Source organism: Danio aesculapii, chromosome 5 (genome assembly GCF_903798145.1).
Source record: "Danio aesculapii chromosome 5, fDanAes4.1, whole genome shotgun sequence".
Lineage (NCBI taxonomy): Eukaryota > Metazoa > Chordata > Actinopteri > Cypriniformes > Danionidae > Danio > Danio aesculapii.
The window spans coordinates 24,625,463-24,647,672 of NC_079439.1; the positions used below are offsets into that span (position 1 = coordinate 24,625,463).

At 34.1% G+C, this 22,210-nt stretch overlaps 1 protein-coding gene across 4 annotated transcripts in view; it reads right to left on the reverse strand.

Moving 5' to 3' along the window:
- gria3a (glutamate receptor, ionotropic, AMPA 3a) overlaps nucleotides 1–22,210 on the reverse strand; it is an 89,575-nt gene that overhangs the window by 25,246 nt on the left and 42,119 nt on the right. For all 4 annotated transcript variants that reach the window (XM_056457670.1, XM_056457671.1, XM_056457672.1 and 1 more), the window contains exons 9-12: nucleotides 19,167–19,274; nucleotides 14,364–14,570; nucleotides 10,177–10,550; nucleotides 7,647–7,845 (exon numbers count right to left, since the gene is read on the reverse strand). In XM_056457670.1, coding sequence (XP_056313645.1) covers nucleotides 7,647–7,845; nucleotides 10,177–10,550; nucleotides 14,364–14,570; nucleotides 19,167–19,274 — 888 coding nt within the window. The remainder of the gene's footprint in view (nucleotides 1–7,646; nucleotides 7,846–10,176; nucleotides 10,551–14,363; nucleotides 14,571–19,166; nucleotides 19,275–22,210) is intronic.

Below are 22,210 nucleotides of genomic sequence, written 5' to 3' on the forward strand. Positions count from 1 at the left end.
AAGAATTCATAATTTTACATCGTGATCATTTTGTAGGGAGTGTTGTTTGTTAGTATAATAAAGAAATTAAGCATAAATTAATAACATTGAATAGCAAAGCTACAATTAGACAGTGCTTTATGGTTTGAGGATATTATTATTGAGGATAATATATCTGTATATTATTAAGACACGGTCACTTTGTTATATTTATCATATTTACAAGCTTTTTGCACTATATAGTGTTTTGCATCTGCACAACTGTGGTTTGCACTCCTTGCCATGTGCCCTTAAGTGTAATTGTATTGTTTACAATTTGTTTTCTTATATTTTTATATTATATTAAATGTGTAATTGTTTTTATTGTAATTTCTTTTTTAATTCTGCTTTTTGTATTAATATTATATGTTAGGCACCTAGGGTTTAAGAGTTCTAAAGCAATTTCAATTCCCTGTATGTCCTGTACATGGGGTTGAACTGACTTTGACTTAGAAATTTTAACAGTATTGAGGTAAAAAGTCAAATAACTATATAAGATAATCAAACAATGTAATGAAATAATAATAAATAAACACTGTATAGTCTTTATTGTAATTTCTTGTGCACTGAATGGTTTAAAGCTTGAAATCTTATACACTCGCATACCTTAAAATACATTTGTTTCTGTAGCCTTTCTGTAGTATGGTTAAACATTGCTTGAGTTTGAGTACTGAACTGCTTCATGGTTAATATAATCACAACTCAAAGTTGCAGATTATGCCATTTGACTATTCGCACATTGCGATATCGATGCTAAAATGATGTATTGTTCAGCCCTAATTAAGACCCCTGGCTGATTCCATAATACATACAGTAAAATACATTCCGCATTTGCATTTCATACACTAGTTATCTACAGTATATTCTCGGAGAGGAGAAGAGCTCCTTTCTATTGCCAATATTTTTTGTATTATTATTATTATTGCTGTAATATTATGTTATAAACACAAGGTGGAGATGGTCTCTCTCCGCATGCAATTCAGTGCAGCTTTGTGTCAGGCGCTCTCCTGTCACCTCGGCTCTGATCCTGTACATTAGCCGATGACAACTCATGAAAGAGAGAAGAGCAGAAGGGCACCTCACTTCAAGTGTCCTCTCACTCAATCTTTTTCTGCAACAGCTCTATAGACTTGGGCTCTGTGAGGTGACAGGGAGCGCCTGAGTGACTGATCGCGTGCATGTTTGAGTACTCTGTCTACATACACTGTATATCTGCTTTCACACACTTGTGTTAGCGAGCAATCGTGACATTAAGGTGAAATGACAGGATGAGCTCATCAGCAGGGCTTTATCTGGGTCATCTTAAAACTGCCCTGTTCCTTGTCATCTCAAAAACACGTACACGCACATTCTTCTGCCTCTGGCTGCCTCACATGAAAACTGTCTCTGAGATTTTTTTTTTTTGTCACAGATGGTCACATGTCTGTGGTGACATGTCTTTGTCACATTTCCAATTGGCTGCCATTATGTTTTACTGTCAGAATTTACTGCAAGTAAACGCACACAAATATGGGATCTCTCTCTCTCTCTCAATATATATATATATATATATATATATATATATATATATATATATATATATATATATATATATATATATATATACTCTCCGGCCACTTTATTAGGTACACCTGTCCAACTGCACATTAATGCAAATTTCTAATCAGCCAATCACATGTCAGCAACTCAACACATTTAGGCATGTAGACATGATCAAGACGATCTGCTGCAGTTCATCAGAAAGGTGAAAAAGAGTGATTTAAGTGACTTTGAATGTGGCATGGTTGTTGGTGCCAGACGGGCTGATCTGAGTATTTCAGAAACTACTGATCTACTGGGATTTTCATGCGCAAACATCTTTAGGGTTTTGCAGAGAATGGTCAGAAAAAGAGAAAATATCCAGTGAGTGGCAGTTCTGTGGGCGCAAATGCCTTGATGATGCCAGAGGTCAGAGGAGAATGGCCAGACTGGTTCCAGCTGATAGAAAGGCAACAGTAACTCATCTCATCTCTGAATGCACAACACGTCCAACCATGAGACGGATAGGCTACAGCAGCAGAAGACCACACCGGGTTCCACTCCTGTCAGTTAAGGACAGGAAACTGAGGCTACAATTCATACAAGCACACCGAATTGCACAATAAATAATTGGAAATATGTTGCCTGGTCTGATGAGTCTCAATTTCTGCTTCAACATTCGGATGGTAGAGTCAGAATTTGGCATCAACAGCATGAAAGCATGGATCCATCCTGTCTTGTATCCACGGTTCAAGCTGGTAGTGGTGGTGTAATGGTTTGGGGGATATTTTCTTGGCATACTGTGGGCCCATTAGTACCAATTGAGCATTGGGGCAACGCCACAGCCTACCTGAGTTTTGTTGCTGACCATGTCCATCCCTTTATTACCACAGTGTACCCATCTTCTGATGCCTAATTCCAGTAGGATAACGTGCCATGTCATAAAGCGGAAAGCATCTCAGACTGGTTTCTTGAACATGACATGGAGTTCACTGTGCTCAAATGGCCTCCACAGTCACAAGATCTCAGTCCAATAAAGCACCTTTAGGATGTGGTAGAATGGGTGATTCGCATCATGGATGTGCAGCCGACAAATCTGCAGCAACTGCGTGATGCTATCATGTCAATATGGACCAAAATCTCTGAGGAATTTTCCAGTACCTTGTTGAATCAATGCCATAAAGGATTAAGGTAGGATTTCTGAAGGCAAAATGGGGTCCAAACTGGTACTAAGGTGTACCTAACAAAGTGGCCAGTGAGTGTATATTTGTATATACAGTACAATAAAAAGTCAATTGACAATAATCTCACTGTATTATTACAATTAATGACAAAAATATTGTTTGTAAATGTAAATTGATACTTCAAACTGACATAAAAAACCGACTTTAAACCTTTTTTGGTGAAAATACTTTTGCACAGTATTGTATATACTGTATATAGATATTACGGCTGCTAAATATGTTTCGGAATATCATAAGTGTTCATATCGCAATATACATATCTAGAGATTTAATACATGGATATTTTTGTGAGCCTGCCACCAGAACACGCTGAAAGACTTTTCAGCCCACCAGGAAACGTATTTTAATGTCAACGCACATCTCTGAAACCAAGCAGAATGGACATGATGTTTTTTTGTCCAAAAATCTGTAACAATTGCATTCTTATGGATGCAGAAATACTGTAGGACCGATAAATCAAGCCATGTAAGGAAAGCAATAATACAGCAAAGAAGTAACTCCACTCTGTTTTATATGTTGTTGTTTTCCTGATTGTTCTTTATGTTTACATGTTGATAAAACTATACCAGTGAAGCAAAGTGGTTGCAATATTTACTGTATTTGATCTGTTTTGTTTGTTTAAATCTGTAAATATCTGATTTATGCAACTGTTGTTCAGCTTCAGAAGTTGCAGTGATACATTATTTTGGCCGACATATGAAAAAAAAAAACACTGTGCATTTATGAAGTGTGCTTCACACTGGTGAGTGGGCTTTACAAACCACCTGTAGAAATACTTTTCTCTCTCTATTTAAAAAAACTTACTTTAGCTCCTAATTCTCTGAGAACTACGTTATTTTGTATTATTAGCACTTCTTATGTGTATTGCCTCTTCTTGTTAAATTTCTGAATGCCAATGTAAAAATTGCTGAATGAACGTAAATATTAGCATGCCATCACATATTTTGCTTTTATATTGCACTTCTTTAACACATACACAAACAAAAACACACACGCACGCACGCACGCACGCACACAGTTGTCCTAATGTTATTGAACAACACCCATTCTTGTCTTAGGACAATTTTGAAAAACGTTTTTGATACACTTTAAATGTTGACTACTGTATTGGTCTTGGTTTACTAAAATAATTTTTTAAGACCAAATCTAAAAATCCAAAACATTTAAAAAGAAAAAAAAAGGCTTATTTTTATGGTGTATATACTTTTCTTGCTGGACTGAATATGCTTATTGTAACTGTGTACAGTTGAGAACTTGGCTCATAAAAGGTGGGAGTCAAATAAGCAGCAATAATTCCTCAGTGACACACTCAAATAAATATATCTGCTTTAAGAAGATGCATTTCTGATGTAAGAGGCAACAAAGTCATTGTAACAAAAGAAAAACAGGCATGCGGGAACATTTTGTCCTTTTTATAATCACATATTGTGAAATCATGAAATGTTGTTGTTTTGTTTAGACGTCATTAGTCGGTATTGTATTAATATTGTAGACGAAACTACAGCAGAGTTTGTTTGGAATCAGAGACTCATATTTTCAGTGCCTTCGGTGCGCTTGTTTGAGTTTGGATGGCAGCATTTCACACTTACGTAAATGATCCACACTAACAGCAATTGCCAACTGAAGCTACAAAGTAAGTGCGAGCACACCCTCAGCCATTTAGCATTCAAGTTCCTAACAGCAGCAATTTTCTGTCATTCTTGTTCAGTGTTTTTCAATCCTGTAATCAAAGTCCTGCACATTCTGAATGTCTCCTTCAATTGACAAACTCAGTTCAGCTGCTACTGGCTAATGAACTGAATAATGTACATTAGGCTTTGCTCAGACAGGCAGAAAGAAATATGATTTTTGGCACATCCCTAGAAGACTCTGGCTGAATTATCTGAAAATTCATAATCAGCATCTGTGTAGTAACTCTGATTTGCTGTAGAACAGTGTAGTAATCAATAAATGCTGTTCTTTAAACATTAAGGGTAAACCTATCATACAGTAATTCATAAAAAATAACAGCAAATACATCTATAATGTTAAAAACATTCTATTTCCAATAAATTATTATTTTTTAAACATTATATTCATTGAAGAATCCTGAAAAAAATGTTGCGAATCACATTAAGCAGAGCAACTGTGATTATAATTATTGTTTTCTAACATATCATCAGGATCATATGAGATCATACGAGAATGGCAGCTTAGATTGATCTTGTACTGCATTTACATTACATTTACATTTATGGCCCGTTTCCACTGAGTGGTACGGTACGGTACGGTGGGCTTTTATGGCTGTTTCACTGTCAAAAGGTGTATCGAACCATAATGTACCGTACCGTACCATACCACTTTTTGGCACCCTTTCGAAAGGGTACCAAACAAGAGAAAGGGTACCAAAAGGTGGAGCTAGAAGCACAGCTGAATACTATTGGTTTACAGAGATACGTCATTCGCTCACGCAACAAGCCAGAATGAAAACAATGCCATGTTTTAAATACACAGCCGAGAGATTACAGCGTTATCATATATATATATATATATATATATATATATATATATATATATATATATATATATATATATATATATATATATATATATATATATATATATATATATATATAATAACGAGCCATGGTCGTTTAGTCATTTAACAGACACTTTTGTCCAAAGAGACTTACAATTGAGGAGGCATTCAACGATTCAACAAGAAGAAGCAATACACACAAGAAGTGCTAATTATACAGAGAGATTGTTAGTGCTCAGAGAATTAAGTGCTAGAGTGAGGTGTTTATGTAAAGTGTTCGGTGCATATGAAAAGAAGAGTGTTTTGACAGGTGGTCCCACTCTCCTGTGTGAAGCACACTTTACACTTCAGAAGTTTTAAACTGCAACATTACAACTTATGACTTACAACTTACTAACTTCTTTCAAAAAACATTTTAAAAAATAATACCAAAACCAAACATCCAAATGGTAGTGCACTGTAAAAAAAAATCTGGGTTCTTCCACACAATTCCTTTTTGTTGTCCCAACAATTTTTTTTTTTACAAATTTAAGTAGATTAAACATAAAACAATTAAGTTGTACAAAAAAACCTTAATAACTTATTTTAAATGAGTAGCTTAAGTTCTTTTTTGAGTGTATTTATAACGGCAAGATCTGTTATATTTACAATTTATAAGCAAATGTCCCAAATATTGTTGTAGGCCTCAAAGATACAATTCTTTCTTATAATCATCAGTTACCACACCAGATAATTTGACTAAATATAAGCTAGGGTTGGGTACCGAAACCTGGTGCCATAGCTAGGTAACCGGTTTGCACCAGACTGAATCAGCATATGAATTTCTGTGCCTAATTTTGGTTAAGAGATAATAAGCATTAAGAGATACATCAAAGGCACACATAGGTACTCATTGTGTCCCACCATCTCTAAACATTTAATTCTAAACAACTTTGAGGGATACGGACACTGTCGTCGATGTTAGACGTTTGTTGTTGTTGCTTAGATATAGTAAACAAAAGCATGCAGTATGGCGCATCCGATGAGCGACTACCTTTATCAACACACATAGTGGCATTTCAACAAATTTAATTAAACTAAGCATTTTTAATTATGGGTATATTTTACAAGCAAGGATTCCGACACGTCTATATGTAGCAGATGCTCTACAAAAGTTGTGTGTAAAGGGGGAAACGCGTCAAACTTAATAAAACATTTAAGGTCACATGAAATCAATTTACAGTAAAGGCAGAGGAAGGCACTGTCCGACAGCTTGCGACATCATGTGGCATCGACACCAATACTCTGGTTTTAATATGATTAAGCCAATACTCTAATTAATAGTCTAACATGTAAACAGCGACTTTTGATTACCTTGACCACAGACTCCCGCATCACGAAATGTGAAGTTTTTTCTTTCCATTAGGGGTGCGGTATCAAATTCAATTAAAACAACACTCTTCCACCAGTCCTTACATCATTCTCATTCAATACCTCAGTTTGAACAATATGTTGCTAAATGAAAGTGAAACTCCTAATCTGCAGTTAAAGTCGAAAAATTAAAAATGAAACACCCGAGATTACAGTACATAAAACTTCGGAGGAAACGGGTAAAGTCTATAGGGTACAGTTGCACATAAATATAGCATCATTTTTGTGACACTGTATTACAACAATTTATATTTTTACAGTACTGTGATGGTTGGGTTTAGGGTTGGGTTGGGTGTAGATATTAAAAAATACAATCTATTGGGTAATTTAATAAATAACATAATACTCAGAACAATAATGTCGAGGAAACGTTTGATAGCGTGGTGACTCAATGACAGTATTGGATCTATATGCTGTAACATGTAAAACGGGATCATAAAAGAAACATTCAAAAAGTAGCTCATGTAAACACCTTAATCTTATTATTTTCTTATTAAGATTAAGGCAAATCATTCGATTACTGATGTCCACGTAAAATTGTAGTCACAAGCCCCAACCTAGAAAAAAGGTGTTCCCTGATTTTGATGACAGCCTTTTCACAGCTTAGTAGTAAGCTAATGTAATGTTAATTACATAATGCAAATCTTAAATTCATGCAAACAAACCAATAATCAAATGAAATATATTAATGTAATTCAATATATAAACTATAAATTGATGTATACTTTAAACTTTTATTAAAATGTTCAATTAAAATGAATTAAAAAAAAAGCTTTGTCAAATAATTTCGTGGCTTAAAAGTGTCGGTTCAGGCATTGTTTTGGCACCGGTAGCATTTTAAAAGTATTGATTTTGCACTGGTATCAAAATAACCGCAAACAATACCCAACCCTACCGTTGATAATATAGTTGATAGTTTGTTTCTATTGCTGTCTTACCCTGAAGAACTCTTTGGTGGAACCGGAGTCGAGCGTCCCGTAGGCGATCTCTGTCTGCTTGGCCAGGTCTTCTGCACTCTCTATAGGCGACACCATCCTCTCCACGGTCAGGAAAGCCGCCAGATTGGCAGTGTAGGATGAAATGATGATGAGGGTGAAAAACCACCACACACCTCCAACAATACGGCCAGACAGAGACCTGAGAGACAGAAAGGGAGATGGGAGAGAGACAATAGGAGAGCAAACAAATCCCCAGTGAAAGGTTAACTTTAAGTACAGATGTATTAAAGCTATTACTGCCGATAAAATGGACAAAAAAACGATCGCTCAGAGCACAAGTGAAGCTGCAGTTTTGACAGGTCTGTCTCATGAGAGAGCAGAAAGATGAGGATGAGAACAAAGATCACCTTGAGAATGAAAGACACGAATCCAAGAGGAAATTGGGTGAGTAAGATGGGGCAGGAAAAAGTGAATGAATGAATAGATGAATGAGCGAAGAGGGCTGACACTCCTCCACTGAAACAGTTTATAAACACCACACTGCTGACGGTAAAATAGACACATGCAGCAAGAACACGGTAGCCCTCCAAGAAAGAGAGAAAAAGAGTGAAGGAGAAAATCTGTACATTTTACAGTCAACCCATGGTGAATATAAATTATTTTAGTTGGTGCCCAGCATCGCTTAAAGCAGTGGTTCTGAAGTTTAAAGAGTTATCAAATCTTGTTTATTATGTGTTAATAAATAAAAAAACAGACTGCAGTTTGATTGAAGTACAATAAAAACAGTAATAATTTGGAAAATAAATCTATTAAAACAACTGTTATCTATTCCTGGAGGACCAGCAGCTCAGCACATTTTCCATGTCTCGTTAAGCAAACACACCTGATTCAGATCATCAGCTCATTAGCAGAGACTGAAAGACCTTTAATGTGTGTGACAGACATAGGAGACATCCAAAACATGCAGTGTTGGTGGTCCTCCAGGAACGTGGTAGAGAAACTATGTTTTAAAAGGCTTTTTTTTGTTTTCTAATTTAAAGCTGTATTTTTTCATTCATTACTCCTGACTTGGTGCTTCATAAATCATTATTATATGGTCATATGCTTTTATATGGAGCTAATTATATGCCAAAACTATCTGAATTTGAATTGTGTTTATTTGAATTATTAACAATTGTAATAAACCGAATACTATATGCTATTAGAAAATGTTTTGAATTAAATTTCTTAACTTGAATATTAAACATCTGAAATTTAAGACACCTGAATTTTTTGAAGTCAGATTTGTATAGACGTATTTTCAAAATTCAGATTTTTTGGAGTTCTGAATTCATAGATTGCAGATACTGGGTGTGTAAAAATACAGTTTCACGTTTTCACGATTAAGATATTCAGAACATCAAATTCGAGATGTTCTAGTTCAAATTCAAAACATGTTTTATTCTCAGTTTTATTAAATTACAATAGTTAATAATTCAAAAAAACACAATTCAAATTCAGATTGTTTTGGCATATTATTAGCTCCATACTTTTAAACTTTTTCAGATTCTGTATTTTATTTTGATAAAATAGAATATTTGAAATTAAAGCTGTAGAAAATAATTTACTATCAATTGAATTTGTCTTTGATTCATGTATTTTTATTAAAGTAGCAAAAGTAAATTTACACAGTTTAACTGTTTAACACTGGCAATAAAAAAGGAAATGTTTCTTGCACCATTTTTAAGCAAAGATTATCTTTTCAAAGCTTTGACAAATACATAGGAACATTATGCAATATTTTTTGTGTTTTCATTCTTTTATTAAATTAAGTTTTAATACTATCACTTACTGGTTCTTTAAAGAGCTTTGACAAGTTGTGGCGCCCCTTTTTTGATTATCTCCTGGCTAACTTTTTATTCTTAAGCTGAGCAATAATTTATGAATACATTTTTTTAATAATAACGCCTTCCATTTATATAGCGCTTTTCTGGACACTCAAAGCACTTTACACAGACCACAGGTTTGGACTTCTGTGGTTGTATGGGTTTGCAGTGTCCAGGACGAAAGTGAAGACCCCAGGGGGGATTCGTGGGCCCCTAATAATGTCTCTGGGGGCCCACAAAATGTGTGAACAGAAAACTATTATTTTTTTTAAATGTTAACATTGGCTAATGATTAAGACACTTGAAACAAAAACATCCATTCAATTATTTTACACCATTCAAGTTTCTTTAGTTTTAAAGATGGGTATGACCACAACAAAAGAAAAAAAGGAGAACCACTGATTTAAAAGAAGCTGTATTTCATAAAAGAAAAAGAGGAGATAAAGACATCATCAGCTGAAATAAGAGTACTGTGAATGATGACTGATTGAATGAATGAATGAATGAATTGATAAGATGGGTTAAGGTTAAGTGACAAGCTTATTTAAAAAGTGAAACACTCCAAGTAGAATAACATATATGCACCATGAAAGACAAGACGACCATAAAATGCAAAGATGAAGATGAATATGGAGAAACATGAACGGGCTAAACAATACACCAACCTTGGTGAGATATCGCATCCTTGCTGCATGAACGCTCCAAGAGAGAACCAGAGGCTGTTAAAGATGCCGAAGTCGTTTGGCGGGTCGGGCGGTGTCTGCGGGTCCTTCGTCTCTTCATTATCATCCAGGTGCCATTCGTATGGACTGAAACGACTCACCAGGAAGAGAACCACGCTCACACCGATATACGCAAACACGATACACATCCAGATCTCATAGGCCAGAGGGTCCAGGAAGGAGAAGACCCCTGGTTTGGACTTCTGTGGTTTCTTGATCATGATGGAAATGCCCAGACTCATGAAGGGCTTGGAGAAATCTATCACCTCCTCCCGAACAAGGGTTATAGTGAGAGGAGCCACAGCTATATCTGCTCTCTGGAAACACGGAACACAGTAAAGCTCAGTTCTTATATAATAAATATAAAACAATGGGCATGGGTTGACGATGGAAATGCGAGTGGACTATGATTTTTTTTTACATGTAATGACTAGGAGAAAAATGGCAAGCTAACCAATACACTATTTGTTTTAGTAGCAAGTTCATGACAACCAAAAAGGCAGGCCTTTTGGCTAATTTTTTTTTTATATTTAACTGTTATTGTTGTAGATGCCTTCATGTATCTCATAAGGCCTTATTGTAGCCATCTGCTTATGAATGCAACTTAGAATGACATTTATATTGCAAAATTTAATTAATATTGTTGGGATACATGAATTTTTGTCAAGTATATTCACAGCGCTCAACATATAGGAGTACACCCCTCACAAATCTAGCTTTTAAATTAATTTTTTTAATAGGAAGCTATACAATATTATATTTGTGCATATACAATAGATTTGTCAGTACTGAAGCCAAATCTGGAGCTTATCTAACAAAATAACTTATGATAACAGTCCAAAAACTAGTACAGCCAAATTTATATGATATAGAAAAATATTAAATATGAATTTTAAAAAAGAGGAAAATTCAAAAGGAGCAAAAAAAAAAAAGTAAAAATCTTTTTTTCAATATTTAGCTTGAATTTAATAGTATTATCTTTCAATTTCTTAATTTGTTTGGTGACTAAAATATTATTTTAATAAATATATCTGTTTAATAAATCTGTTTTGTTTAAAAGCACCAAAATACATTGCCTATATTCACTGAGATATGAATATAAATATTTATTTTCAAAATAGGGTGTACTCAATTATGCTAAGCACTGTATGCCAAGAATTCAATTCATGACATGGAAAATACTGATAAATTGCTGACAGTATCTATAAATTTTGTAATAAATTCATAATAAATATTGGCCAATGCAAAACAATTAATTGTCAATACAGCAAAGAAGGCACTATATTAGAGTTTCTGTAAAATTATAGAGCAGCACAACTGTTTTCCACACTGATAATAAAAAACTTTCTTGAGCAGCATAATTTTCCTGTTTTCACAGTCTTTAGCCTAGTCCCAGACTAAACAAAAACTGTTTCAACTAAAAGGAACTAAGAATGACTGATTTTACTTTTTAAACAAATCAGTGCCTTTGTTTTGTCTTTAGATTTACACCAGTTATGACTTTGCCTAAAGAAACATTTTTATATTAATGATAAAAAATAAATTAATTAAAAGTCTGACTAAAGCCCTGGTCAGATCACACGACTTTTATTGTCAGTTACGAAATTATGTCAGATTATGCAAATATTTATTGATAAAATCTTGACTTGTCTTGAGTAACAAATGTGCCAGACTACACATTGCTTCATGATCAGTTATCCTGTGACGTCTACGATGAGCGTTATTTCCCAAAGCAGACACAAGTGTTGCTATAACAATATTTCTTTTCTCAATTAAATTTTTTAAATCTCAATAAACACAGATGCTTGCTGACAACTAGGCTACATTATTTAAGGGCATTCTTATGACATGGATAGGATCAAACGTATGATTTCTTTTTAATATTAAGACATTTTCTTTGAAATCTAAATCTATATTTTCGTTACTGCATAATTGCTTTTATTTATGCATTACCTGGTCAGCTAAATTATATTTTGCTTTCATGTGCATTTGTCTCTCTGTGTTCTGCTGTTCGGTTGTTCTGTAATAGTTTTTATGTATTGTATTTTATATCTATTATTATTGTTTTGTTTTTTTCCTCTCTTCTATATTTTGTTGTAGTTTTATAGAATGCAAAATGCACATAAATAAACGTTTAAAAATGTTAAACAATGTTTGTTGAACAATCCCTCACCTGAATTTGCCGCAAGTGAGACGGAGAAAATGAAAGCACATAAGCAGCAGCAAGGAAAAATGCTCAAGACATAATCTTTAAAATAATGACATTTAAAAATTTGCGAAATTGTGATACAATTACAATGAAGCCTTAATTAAATCCTTATTTTCCTCAGAGTGAAACAAATCATCGTATAGTTGAGTAGTGCAGGGGCACAAACAAAAAAATAATTTGTATAATTTTCTTGGAAATTTTTTTATATTTTGAAACAAATTTCATTTGCTATAATTTTATTTATCTCAATTTTAATGTATCTTTTGTTGGTCAGTTATCTATAAACAAGAATAACGGATAACATTTGAGGTGAAGCGCTTCAAAACAAGCCTGCTATATTCTTCAGTGCTAAAATATGAATTGCCATGAGATTGTGTTGGTTTGTTAAATAAAATAAAAGTCTAGGCTAAATAAAAGAAAAGCCTAAATTAAACTGTTTTCACTATTAATGACAAATTTGAATAAGCAGGAAATGCTTTTGCAATGTATTTGCAGCACCAAATATGTTCCCAGATTACCTCGAAAGATCAAACTCTGTTGGAAGGCTGAGAGAACTCAGAAACTCATTATGAGAATGAAGATGTCTGCATATTGTATATGTGCCAGTCTGTAAGATAAATTGCTTAAAACACCTTAAAGTTTTATGAAAAATAGTTCAAGTTTGTAAAACCAATGACTGATCTTATCCACACGTGATGCACTCATAAGTAAATATGCGGCCTATTTTTCGATTACCTGACTGGCGAATTAATGACAGCACCCACTGATATAACTGAGAAATTATGTGCTTGTATTGCTCAGTGTCACCTATGTGACGGAACTCGTGGTGAAGGAGAAAAAAATTAAATATGCTAGACTTTCTGCGATGGTGTAGTGAGGCGTCGCAGGCATGGTATCGGTTGTCATGAACTGTGTGCCACATTACACAAGAAGACAAGATTGAATCTTGTGTCACGATGACTATTGGTCGTTTACGAATGCAAATGACACCCTACGTCAAGGAAATTGTGACAAATTTGTGAGATCTGACCGGGGCCTTAGTCTAAGCACTTTAAGTTTAAGCAGTCTTTAAGTGCCTCTACTGTATGTCTATACCAACGAACACTGGCTAACGTGTTATCTTGTTTTTTTCTTGTCCGAACTAAGCCACTGTGGACAAAAATAGCCATTAAATGATTTTATACTATTAATACTAATAGTATTATACTAATACTATTAAACAACCATATTGTTTGACTTTAGGAAAGTAGTTTCAAAAATGGGTACGACAAATAAGAACTGAGAACCACTAATTGGTAAACAGTGCAAAATGAGATTGCGTCCAAATTAGTATATTTTTGAATGAAAAGGAACCATCAATGAACTCTTTACCTGAGATGACTGAAAGATATGTGTCAGATATTCAGGATATGTTGAATGACACACAGAAACAAAACACACACACACACACACACACATTCCTCAGGCATACAGCGAATGGGTTGTGAATAAGTTTCTTTAATAGAAACCAACGACTAATTGGTTGTTGAGGCCTCAACGTACGGAGGCTCAACCACATGCAGAGACACTAATTTGGAGATTCACTGCATAAAAACACTGACCATGACCAAAGACTTGGGTGACGTCAGCCACATCAGGAGACCAGGGAAATCATTGTTTTTTTTTTTGTTTTAAATCACATTACAGTGTCAAAATAAGTAATAAGTGATACATGACCTCCTTAAAGTAAACTTAAAAAGTAAACAGCTCAATAATATCAATAAAATAAATCCTGTAGTAACTACATTCCTAAACCTGTATAAACAGCAATTCTGTGACTTTTATTTTGACAGAGCGGTCAGTGATTTTACATGTGGCCTTCTAGATGTTGCTGGCGTCACGCAGCCACTGTCCCCACCATCAACAATCCCCCAGCACTCACCCCATAAACCAACTCCCCCACCATGCCGTTCCAGGTCTTGGTTTCAGGGTCGCGTGCTCCATATTTTCCATCGGCCACAATGGACAGTTTGTATTTTATGCCCACATGCTTGGCGATTTCAGATGCCAAGTCTACACAGTAGCCCTCATAGCGATCATTCCCTTCCAACTGCATATAATTCCTCTTGTACATTACATACGGAGCTTCCTGTTAACCAAATCAAATGAGGTTCAGCTTGCTTTCAGACTCACTACCCACACACACACACAGAGTATATAAACATATATAAAATGACTGATTAGTCTACAATCATGCAAGCATATGTCTTACATACTGTATGTCTCACCTGTTTCATTCTTACTCATTCAGACAAAAAACATATTGGATTATAAACATGCACTGTGAGTTTTATTATAACAAATAGTAGCTGTGAGGAAGGCTAGTCTGAATTTAAGCTGAGTTTTAGGTTTGTGGACAATGCTATTCAGCAGTGGACTCTGATATCTCAAAGTGGAGCAAGGAAAAAGAGAGAAAGGGAGAGAGAGTACTTGAACTTGCAGGTCTTCTCATTAGTAATTTGTCAGTCAGGCAAGGGTTATGGGAAAATAACTCACACAAGTACGTGAACAGTGCATGCAGGAGGGTTAAAGAGAGCAGCAGAGGTTTTCTCACGTGTGCTTTTAATAGAGCTATTAATTATTTCAATCATGCTAGCCATGCTTAGCTTTAGTAGCAGCAGATCATTTCGTTTATCATCCATTTTTAACCTATACAAAATAACCTTCATCATTAATTCATTGAATTAATTAAGATTTAATTCTGCTTTGACTTTCTGTATCTACTTATGAGATCATCATAGGTAGAGTCAGAAAGAGGTCATGATCACTTTTAAATGTAACATAAGGCGAACCTTATGGTACATTTAAATATGACCTTGCTTCTCTAACTAAATTTAGTGAAATATGTTTATTTATGTTTTTCTGCCTGGTTGTATAAATGCACAATTCACGAACGAATGTAACGCTTCTGTATTCAAATAACTATAATCCTAACAACACAGTTGTGAAGTTCATTTCATGTTTTTTTTCCCTCACTAAGACGTGGCTTCTTGTGACCTTGAGGTTATGCATTATTCAAAAGATTAATTACCATATTCACCCTTTAATTAATATTCTTCCAGCCTCATCTCCGTCCTTTCCTCTATCCCCTCCTGCCCTCAAGTTCTCAGAGTTCTTCATTAAAGACGTAATTATGAAACTCGTTTAAGCCCAGCTGTAATCACTGTACAGCCCCAATACATTCACTTCCAGCATTCGCTTCGATTAACGCATGTTTGCTTAAACACAGTAAGTCGCCCAACATAACATGTCCAGTAGGCATAACAGTTCCACGTGCAGGACCTGTCACATGTCACATTAAAACACGCTCTAGATTTTTCTTAATGTCTTGTTAATGGTAAAAATTTGGGATGGCTAAGGTTAATTTGAGACATTTTTATTCCTATTCAAAGGGGCTATATGTACAGTGCTTAGCATAATTGAGTACACCCAATTTTAAAAATGAATATTTGTATCCATTTCTCAGTGAATATAGGCAATGTTCTTTGGTGCATTTTAAACAACACAGATTATTAAACAGATATATTTATTAAAATATAATTTTAGTCAACAAACATATTTAGAAATAGAAAGATAATACACTTAAAATCAAGCAAAATATTGAAAAACAAGTTACAACCTACAAGATTTCAACAACATTTTATATATATTTTTGCTTCTCTTGATTTTTGCTCTTATTTAAAAAAAATATTTTATATTTTTCTCTAACATATAAATTTGAGTTACTATTTTTTGGACTATTATTGTAAGTTATTTTGTTAGAGTAGCTCCAGATTTGGCTTCGTTACTGACTAATCTAATGTATATGCACAAATATAATATTGTATAGCTTTCTATAGAAAATATGAATTTAAAAGAGAGATTTGTAAGGGGTGTACTTATATATGCTGAGCTCTGTAGAATTCAGTTAAGCATATTACTGCTGGATGTTAAGTGAACTAAAGCAGCACATTATTGAATGTGATCACATTTACCGTACAAGAAACTGAACATGCCTTCATTCTTTAATATGCTCATGGTGAAGTAGTAATATTATGATAATGAACACCAGTCTGCTTTCAAAGACCACCTAAGAAGTCTGGAAATCTGCCCACACATGGAAAAATACATGATTTTTAAAAATATGCAGCCCCTTTAAAGTTGCATTCAGTTCACATTCAGAAATACAGTGCTCAGCATAACTGAGTACACCCCATTGTGAAAATGAATATTTTTATCCACTTCTCAGTGAATATAGGCAATGTATTTTGGTGCTTTTAAGCAAAACAGATTTATTAAACAGATATATTTATTCAAATAATATTTTAGTCACTAAACATATTTAGAAATTGAAAGATAATACTATTAAATTAAAGCAAAATATTGAAAAAAAATTACAACCTATAAACTACATTTTTCAATTTTTCTTGCTTCTCTTGATTTTTCCTCTTATTTAAATTTGTATTATTTTTCTATAACATAAATTTAAGTGTACTAGTTTTTGGACCGTTATCGTATCGTTATCGTTTGTCACGGATAAACATCCAAAATTTGTCCCATATAATAGCTCATTTATCCTATTTTGACTGCTTTGCCATCATAAATTGTAAAAATAATCCATCGAAAAAGGCTTTAACACCAAGCGCAATCCCGTATTGGCTGTCACTTCAGTGTGACTGAGGAAAGTTGAATGTCGTGGCCAGTTTTCCATTTAAACTAATCACATTTAAATGATTTAAAAGGCTTCAGTTTTTAATTTACAACTTTAACAGATTCATATTTCTTTCCTAATGATATATGATGTAATTGGTGTATTTATGATCTATATTATGTAAATGATAACTGATGTAAATCTTTAGGAAATGTGTTTGGTACATCAAAAAGTGCAATTATGATGACCATCCAACAAGCTAATGCAGCTAAAAAATAGTGCTTAAAATGTCACTAAAACGCAATCAATTTTAACCTCATAATTAAATAGAAAATGAGGCAAATAACTGCAAAACATTTGACATTTTTTTTGCTTCTCTTGATTTTTCCTCTTATTTTAAATTTGTATTTAATATTTCTCTATAACATATAAATTTGGATGTACTAGTTCTTGGACCGTTATCGTAAGTTATTTTATTAGATAAGCTCCAGATTTGGCTTCAGTACTGACTAATCTAATGTATATGCACAAATATAATATTGTATAGCTTCCTAAAAGATAGATTTGTGAGAGGTGTACTTATATATGCTGAGCACTGTATCTATGACCATACATGACCCTGAATGAAGACCGTTTCATTTGCTATTAAGCGAACGACACTGAAGTTTGTTGTTTATTTTAATCTGTCTATCTTTTCAACTTCTTTTTGTCATTTATTAAGATTATGCCATTACTATGCCATAAAACTGATACCATCACATGCTTATAGCAGCGTTAATATTTTTCAAATTAATCTTATAGTAATATGAATTAATAAGTGTTTAATTGATGTACAGATTGTTAGGATAGGGCAAAATTTGGCTGAGATAAAACTATTTGAAAACCTGTGTAGAAAGTCTAATTACTGAGAAAATCACATTTAAAATTAAAATTAAGCTTTCATCAATGCACATTACTGATCAAAATTGAGCTCCGGTGTATTTACAATTAGAAATGGACAAACGTAACATGATCACTACTTGATATTCTAATGATTTTCAACATAAAAGAAAAATCGATTATTTTGACCCATACAATGTATTTCTGGCTATTTCCACAAATATAGCCATGCAACATAAGACTGGCTTTTTGGTCCAGGGTCACATACAGCATATATCCATGACCAGATATATCTATTGTTACAAAATAGGTACTGAACAGTCTCTGAGTCAGACTTTCAATTTGCTGTAAAACAAAACTGCAGCTCTGTGTCAGTGAACGTATCCTGAGTGGCTGTTTTACTTGCGCGCATTTAATTCTGTAATATCACTGGGCGGTAATATTGATTGAAAAGCTATTCTCCAGACACAACTCGTCTGCGTGTGACACTTAAATAGCCAATACTAAATCAGGAAAATATGTAAAAGCCAATTTAACCCAAAAAAATGTAATTGCATTGATTTTCTATTGAGTAAGCACTGCCCATACTCACTCACTCACTCACTCACATTAATCGCTTCGGCTGGGCAATTATGTCAGTTTTAGGAGCTAAACGAAGAATGAACTACCCACACCTAATGGTCACATCTGATTGGACAAGCTGGAAAGCAAAACACGAAAAACATGCTAGACTTTTCTTACTATTCTAACGCGTACTATTAAAACACCATGCATGAGAAAACCATCCGCCATGTTTTGTATGCGTGTGTCTTTATGCACTCTGCCATTTGCATCCAGCCTGGCACCTCATTCGAACAGTACTTACGTTTGGCGAAGTGAAAGAAGCAGAGAGAAGGGGACATTTCTAACCTATTTCTTACCAAAGCCAGTATTGTGATGTCACTGCTACAACAGGCCACCGAAATGGAACTGAAAATGCTTTGGCACTCACACGGATACAGTTGAAACACTCTTCTGTGCTCGACTGTTTCAACATGTAGTGAGTGAGTGCAAAGCAAAGCAAAAGAGAAAAGCGTTCTGCCCCCCCCAGGATGCAATGCAACTGAGACACTAAACCCGAGAGGGCAGAAGGATCATGGTTCGGCGTATTTTAAAAAGCAGCTTTAGATAGTGTACCATAATAGTAGTGACCACAATGGTTCTGTTTTCCACAGAGGAGGACTCGTTGGTAACCTGCTGCTCCACTATATAAACAAATTTCTCAAATTCATTCCAGTAGCCGATCTGTGAGGGACAGAGAGAGCAAGAGCGTAAATAGACTCAATCAATCACCGTCGAGCTGTAATAGAAATACAGCGAGAGAATGACTCAGTAGGAACATGATCTGATGACTGATGGAGGAGGAAAGCTAGATGGAACGTTCAAGTGCACGTTAAAAAAAGTCATTTTCCTTGATCTATGATTTATTTGTTGCATGAAGAAAAAACTGAACATTTAATGATGAGGGCATATACGAGAGCAAACTCCTTTGCTAAAAAACAGTTAAACTTTTGTCATTTTGTTATATAATTGTATTTATTTTTAATAATTATATTTTAATTATTTATTCATAATAATTACGTTTTTATGTTTCAAATAACTTTAATATAAAATAGTGTACTTATATACACTACCGGTCAATAGTTTGGGGTCAGTATAATTTTTAATTGTTTTAAAATAAGCTTCTCCTGCTCACCAAGGCTGCATTTATTTAATCAAAAATACAGTACAATTGTGAAATTTTACTGCACTATAAAATAATGGGTCAAAAGTAGTTTATTATTTCATTTAATAATTTATTCCCGTGATTTTAATGATGAATTTTCCTCTTCATTACTCCAGTCTTCAGAGTCACATGATCCTTCAGAAATCACTCTAATATTAATTATTATTCATTCATTTATTTTATTTTTGGCTTAATTAATTAGTTGGCTTTATTAATCTGGTGTCGCCAAATAATTATTATTGTTATTATTTTTATTATTATTTTATTAATATTATTATTATTATTAATGGTAATAGTAATAAAAGCAATAATGACTGGACTAATAATTTCATTTCAAAAATGCATACAATAAGTAATAAATAAGTATTTAACAGTTTCTTTTACATTTAATAAATGGCGACTTGATGGACAAAATAATTTTCTTTAAAAAAAACATGAAAATAAAAACAACCCAAACTGACCAGTAGTGTATATTTCTATAAAATAGAGATCATAAATTAAATAAAATGAATATAATATATTTAATGTTGTTTTTATTATATTAATGAATAATGTTGTTATTTGTAATACTAATATAAATAAAATAAATACTTTTTAAAAACTTTCATTTAATATATGTCTGAAGAACTTGGAATAAGCAAGGGTTTCTGCAGGTTTCACAAAGTTAAATTTAAGACTTTAAGACAGGGGTCTCAAACTGCCGGCCCGTGGGCCATTTGCGGCCCCCCGTCCTGATCCCTCGGCCCACCACTGACATCAAAAATATAATGAGATTCAGGCTCAACAAAACATATTTTTGAATCACTATCATAAGCCCCTTTCACAAAGGTCTGTATGTGTGGACAGGCCCTTTTTGAAAAAACGGTAAATTCTTTCCACCAATTTTCTGGAAAGAGAAATTGTAACATTAGCAGTAATTTGCCGGAATGCTGCACTGTGTGAACGCAGAAGGAAACTTGCCGGGAAAAAACGTGTTCAAGCTTAGAACACGCTGATGTGAGACGAGTACTCCAGCCAATCAGAACATTCAGATGCATTCACATCCGCGCGGTTTATGAAAATAAAAGCCTTTGAATATTTTCCCAGACACCTTTAGCTGCTAGATGTTAGTCAGATAATGTTTCTATGTTCCTTCTTAATGCTAACTGTGTAAAAAAATTATCGATAAAATGCTTATGATAAGCTGTTGTTTGTTTACCTTCAAGCTCTGCTTCCTTCAGTTGCATGACGCATGTGCACGTGAAGCAGCCGGTGAGCACCAGCACACACATATTATGTACATCTCGACATGCGAAAGTGTTCCTCCATATGTTTTCATCGAAGTTGTTCACAATACTCATCCATCCACATAGTTTGTAATGTAGTCAAATGTTTACAAATACAAGCACAGCCGTTTAGTGCTCATTTCTGGTTAAGGAGGTCAGAATTTACAGGAATTTTAGAATGGATGTGTGAATGGTCTTGTCCTGAAACATTCTGTAACGTCCTTGCCTTGCCTTTTTTGAGTTTACCGGTAAAGTCGTTCCAGAAATTTTCCGGATATTTACCGGAATCACTGTGTGACAGGGGCTATTGTTGTGCAGTCGTATATACACTTGCGGTTGTGACCCCCCCACCTACTGGGCATTTAAGGTACTGTACTATTCGGGTTACTTTCGGTCTCTCTCAGTGTGCGGTCGAGGGTAACGCACATGCAGATTATTTCTGGGGCTGATTTAAACTGTGAAATATACGCCCGTAAGTGCTCTATTTTTACTAAAGCTATATTTTTGTGAATATTCAAGCGTCATTTGATTATAACCAGTTTTATACCATCTATATTTTGTTGTACAAACACCTCTTTATGGCTTACACGTTATGCTGGTGGTGTAAATATGATCATTTTGCTAATATTCGATTAAAATGGTCTCATTAATAGAATTTCCTAATATGCATATTAAGATGATATAAAAATGTGCATTAGTTTGTTTTTTTTTGTGACCAGTAAAATCACTAAAGTTACTCAAACTGCATTCTGCTGTCTTACTCTATCTGTTAAACTTTTGGTAACAATTGATTGGGAGAAAATAACTAATATCATTATGCCTATTATTAAATTGTAGTATTTTCAAAGCAATTTAAACTACCCCTTGTACAACAACAAACAAAAAGAAGGAGCATCAGTTACATCAGGTTTCCACTTTTTTCGTGTGCTAGAATGTTAAAACGGCCCTCCTATGAATTGTCAGTCACTGAAATGCCCCCCCGCCATGAGCTTGAGACCCCTGCTTAGACATTTTCAAGAATATTATCAATTAAATTTTAGACTTTACAGGGCTAAATGCTAAGGATTTTTTCCAATATCCCAGTTAGAAAACATTTTCTCTTGCCCTATAAAAAACGATTAAAATTGAATACATTTAATAAAACAACAATAATTTAGTTAGATTTTTTTTTAATTAATTTTCAAATAAAT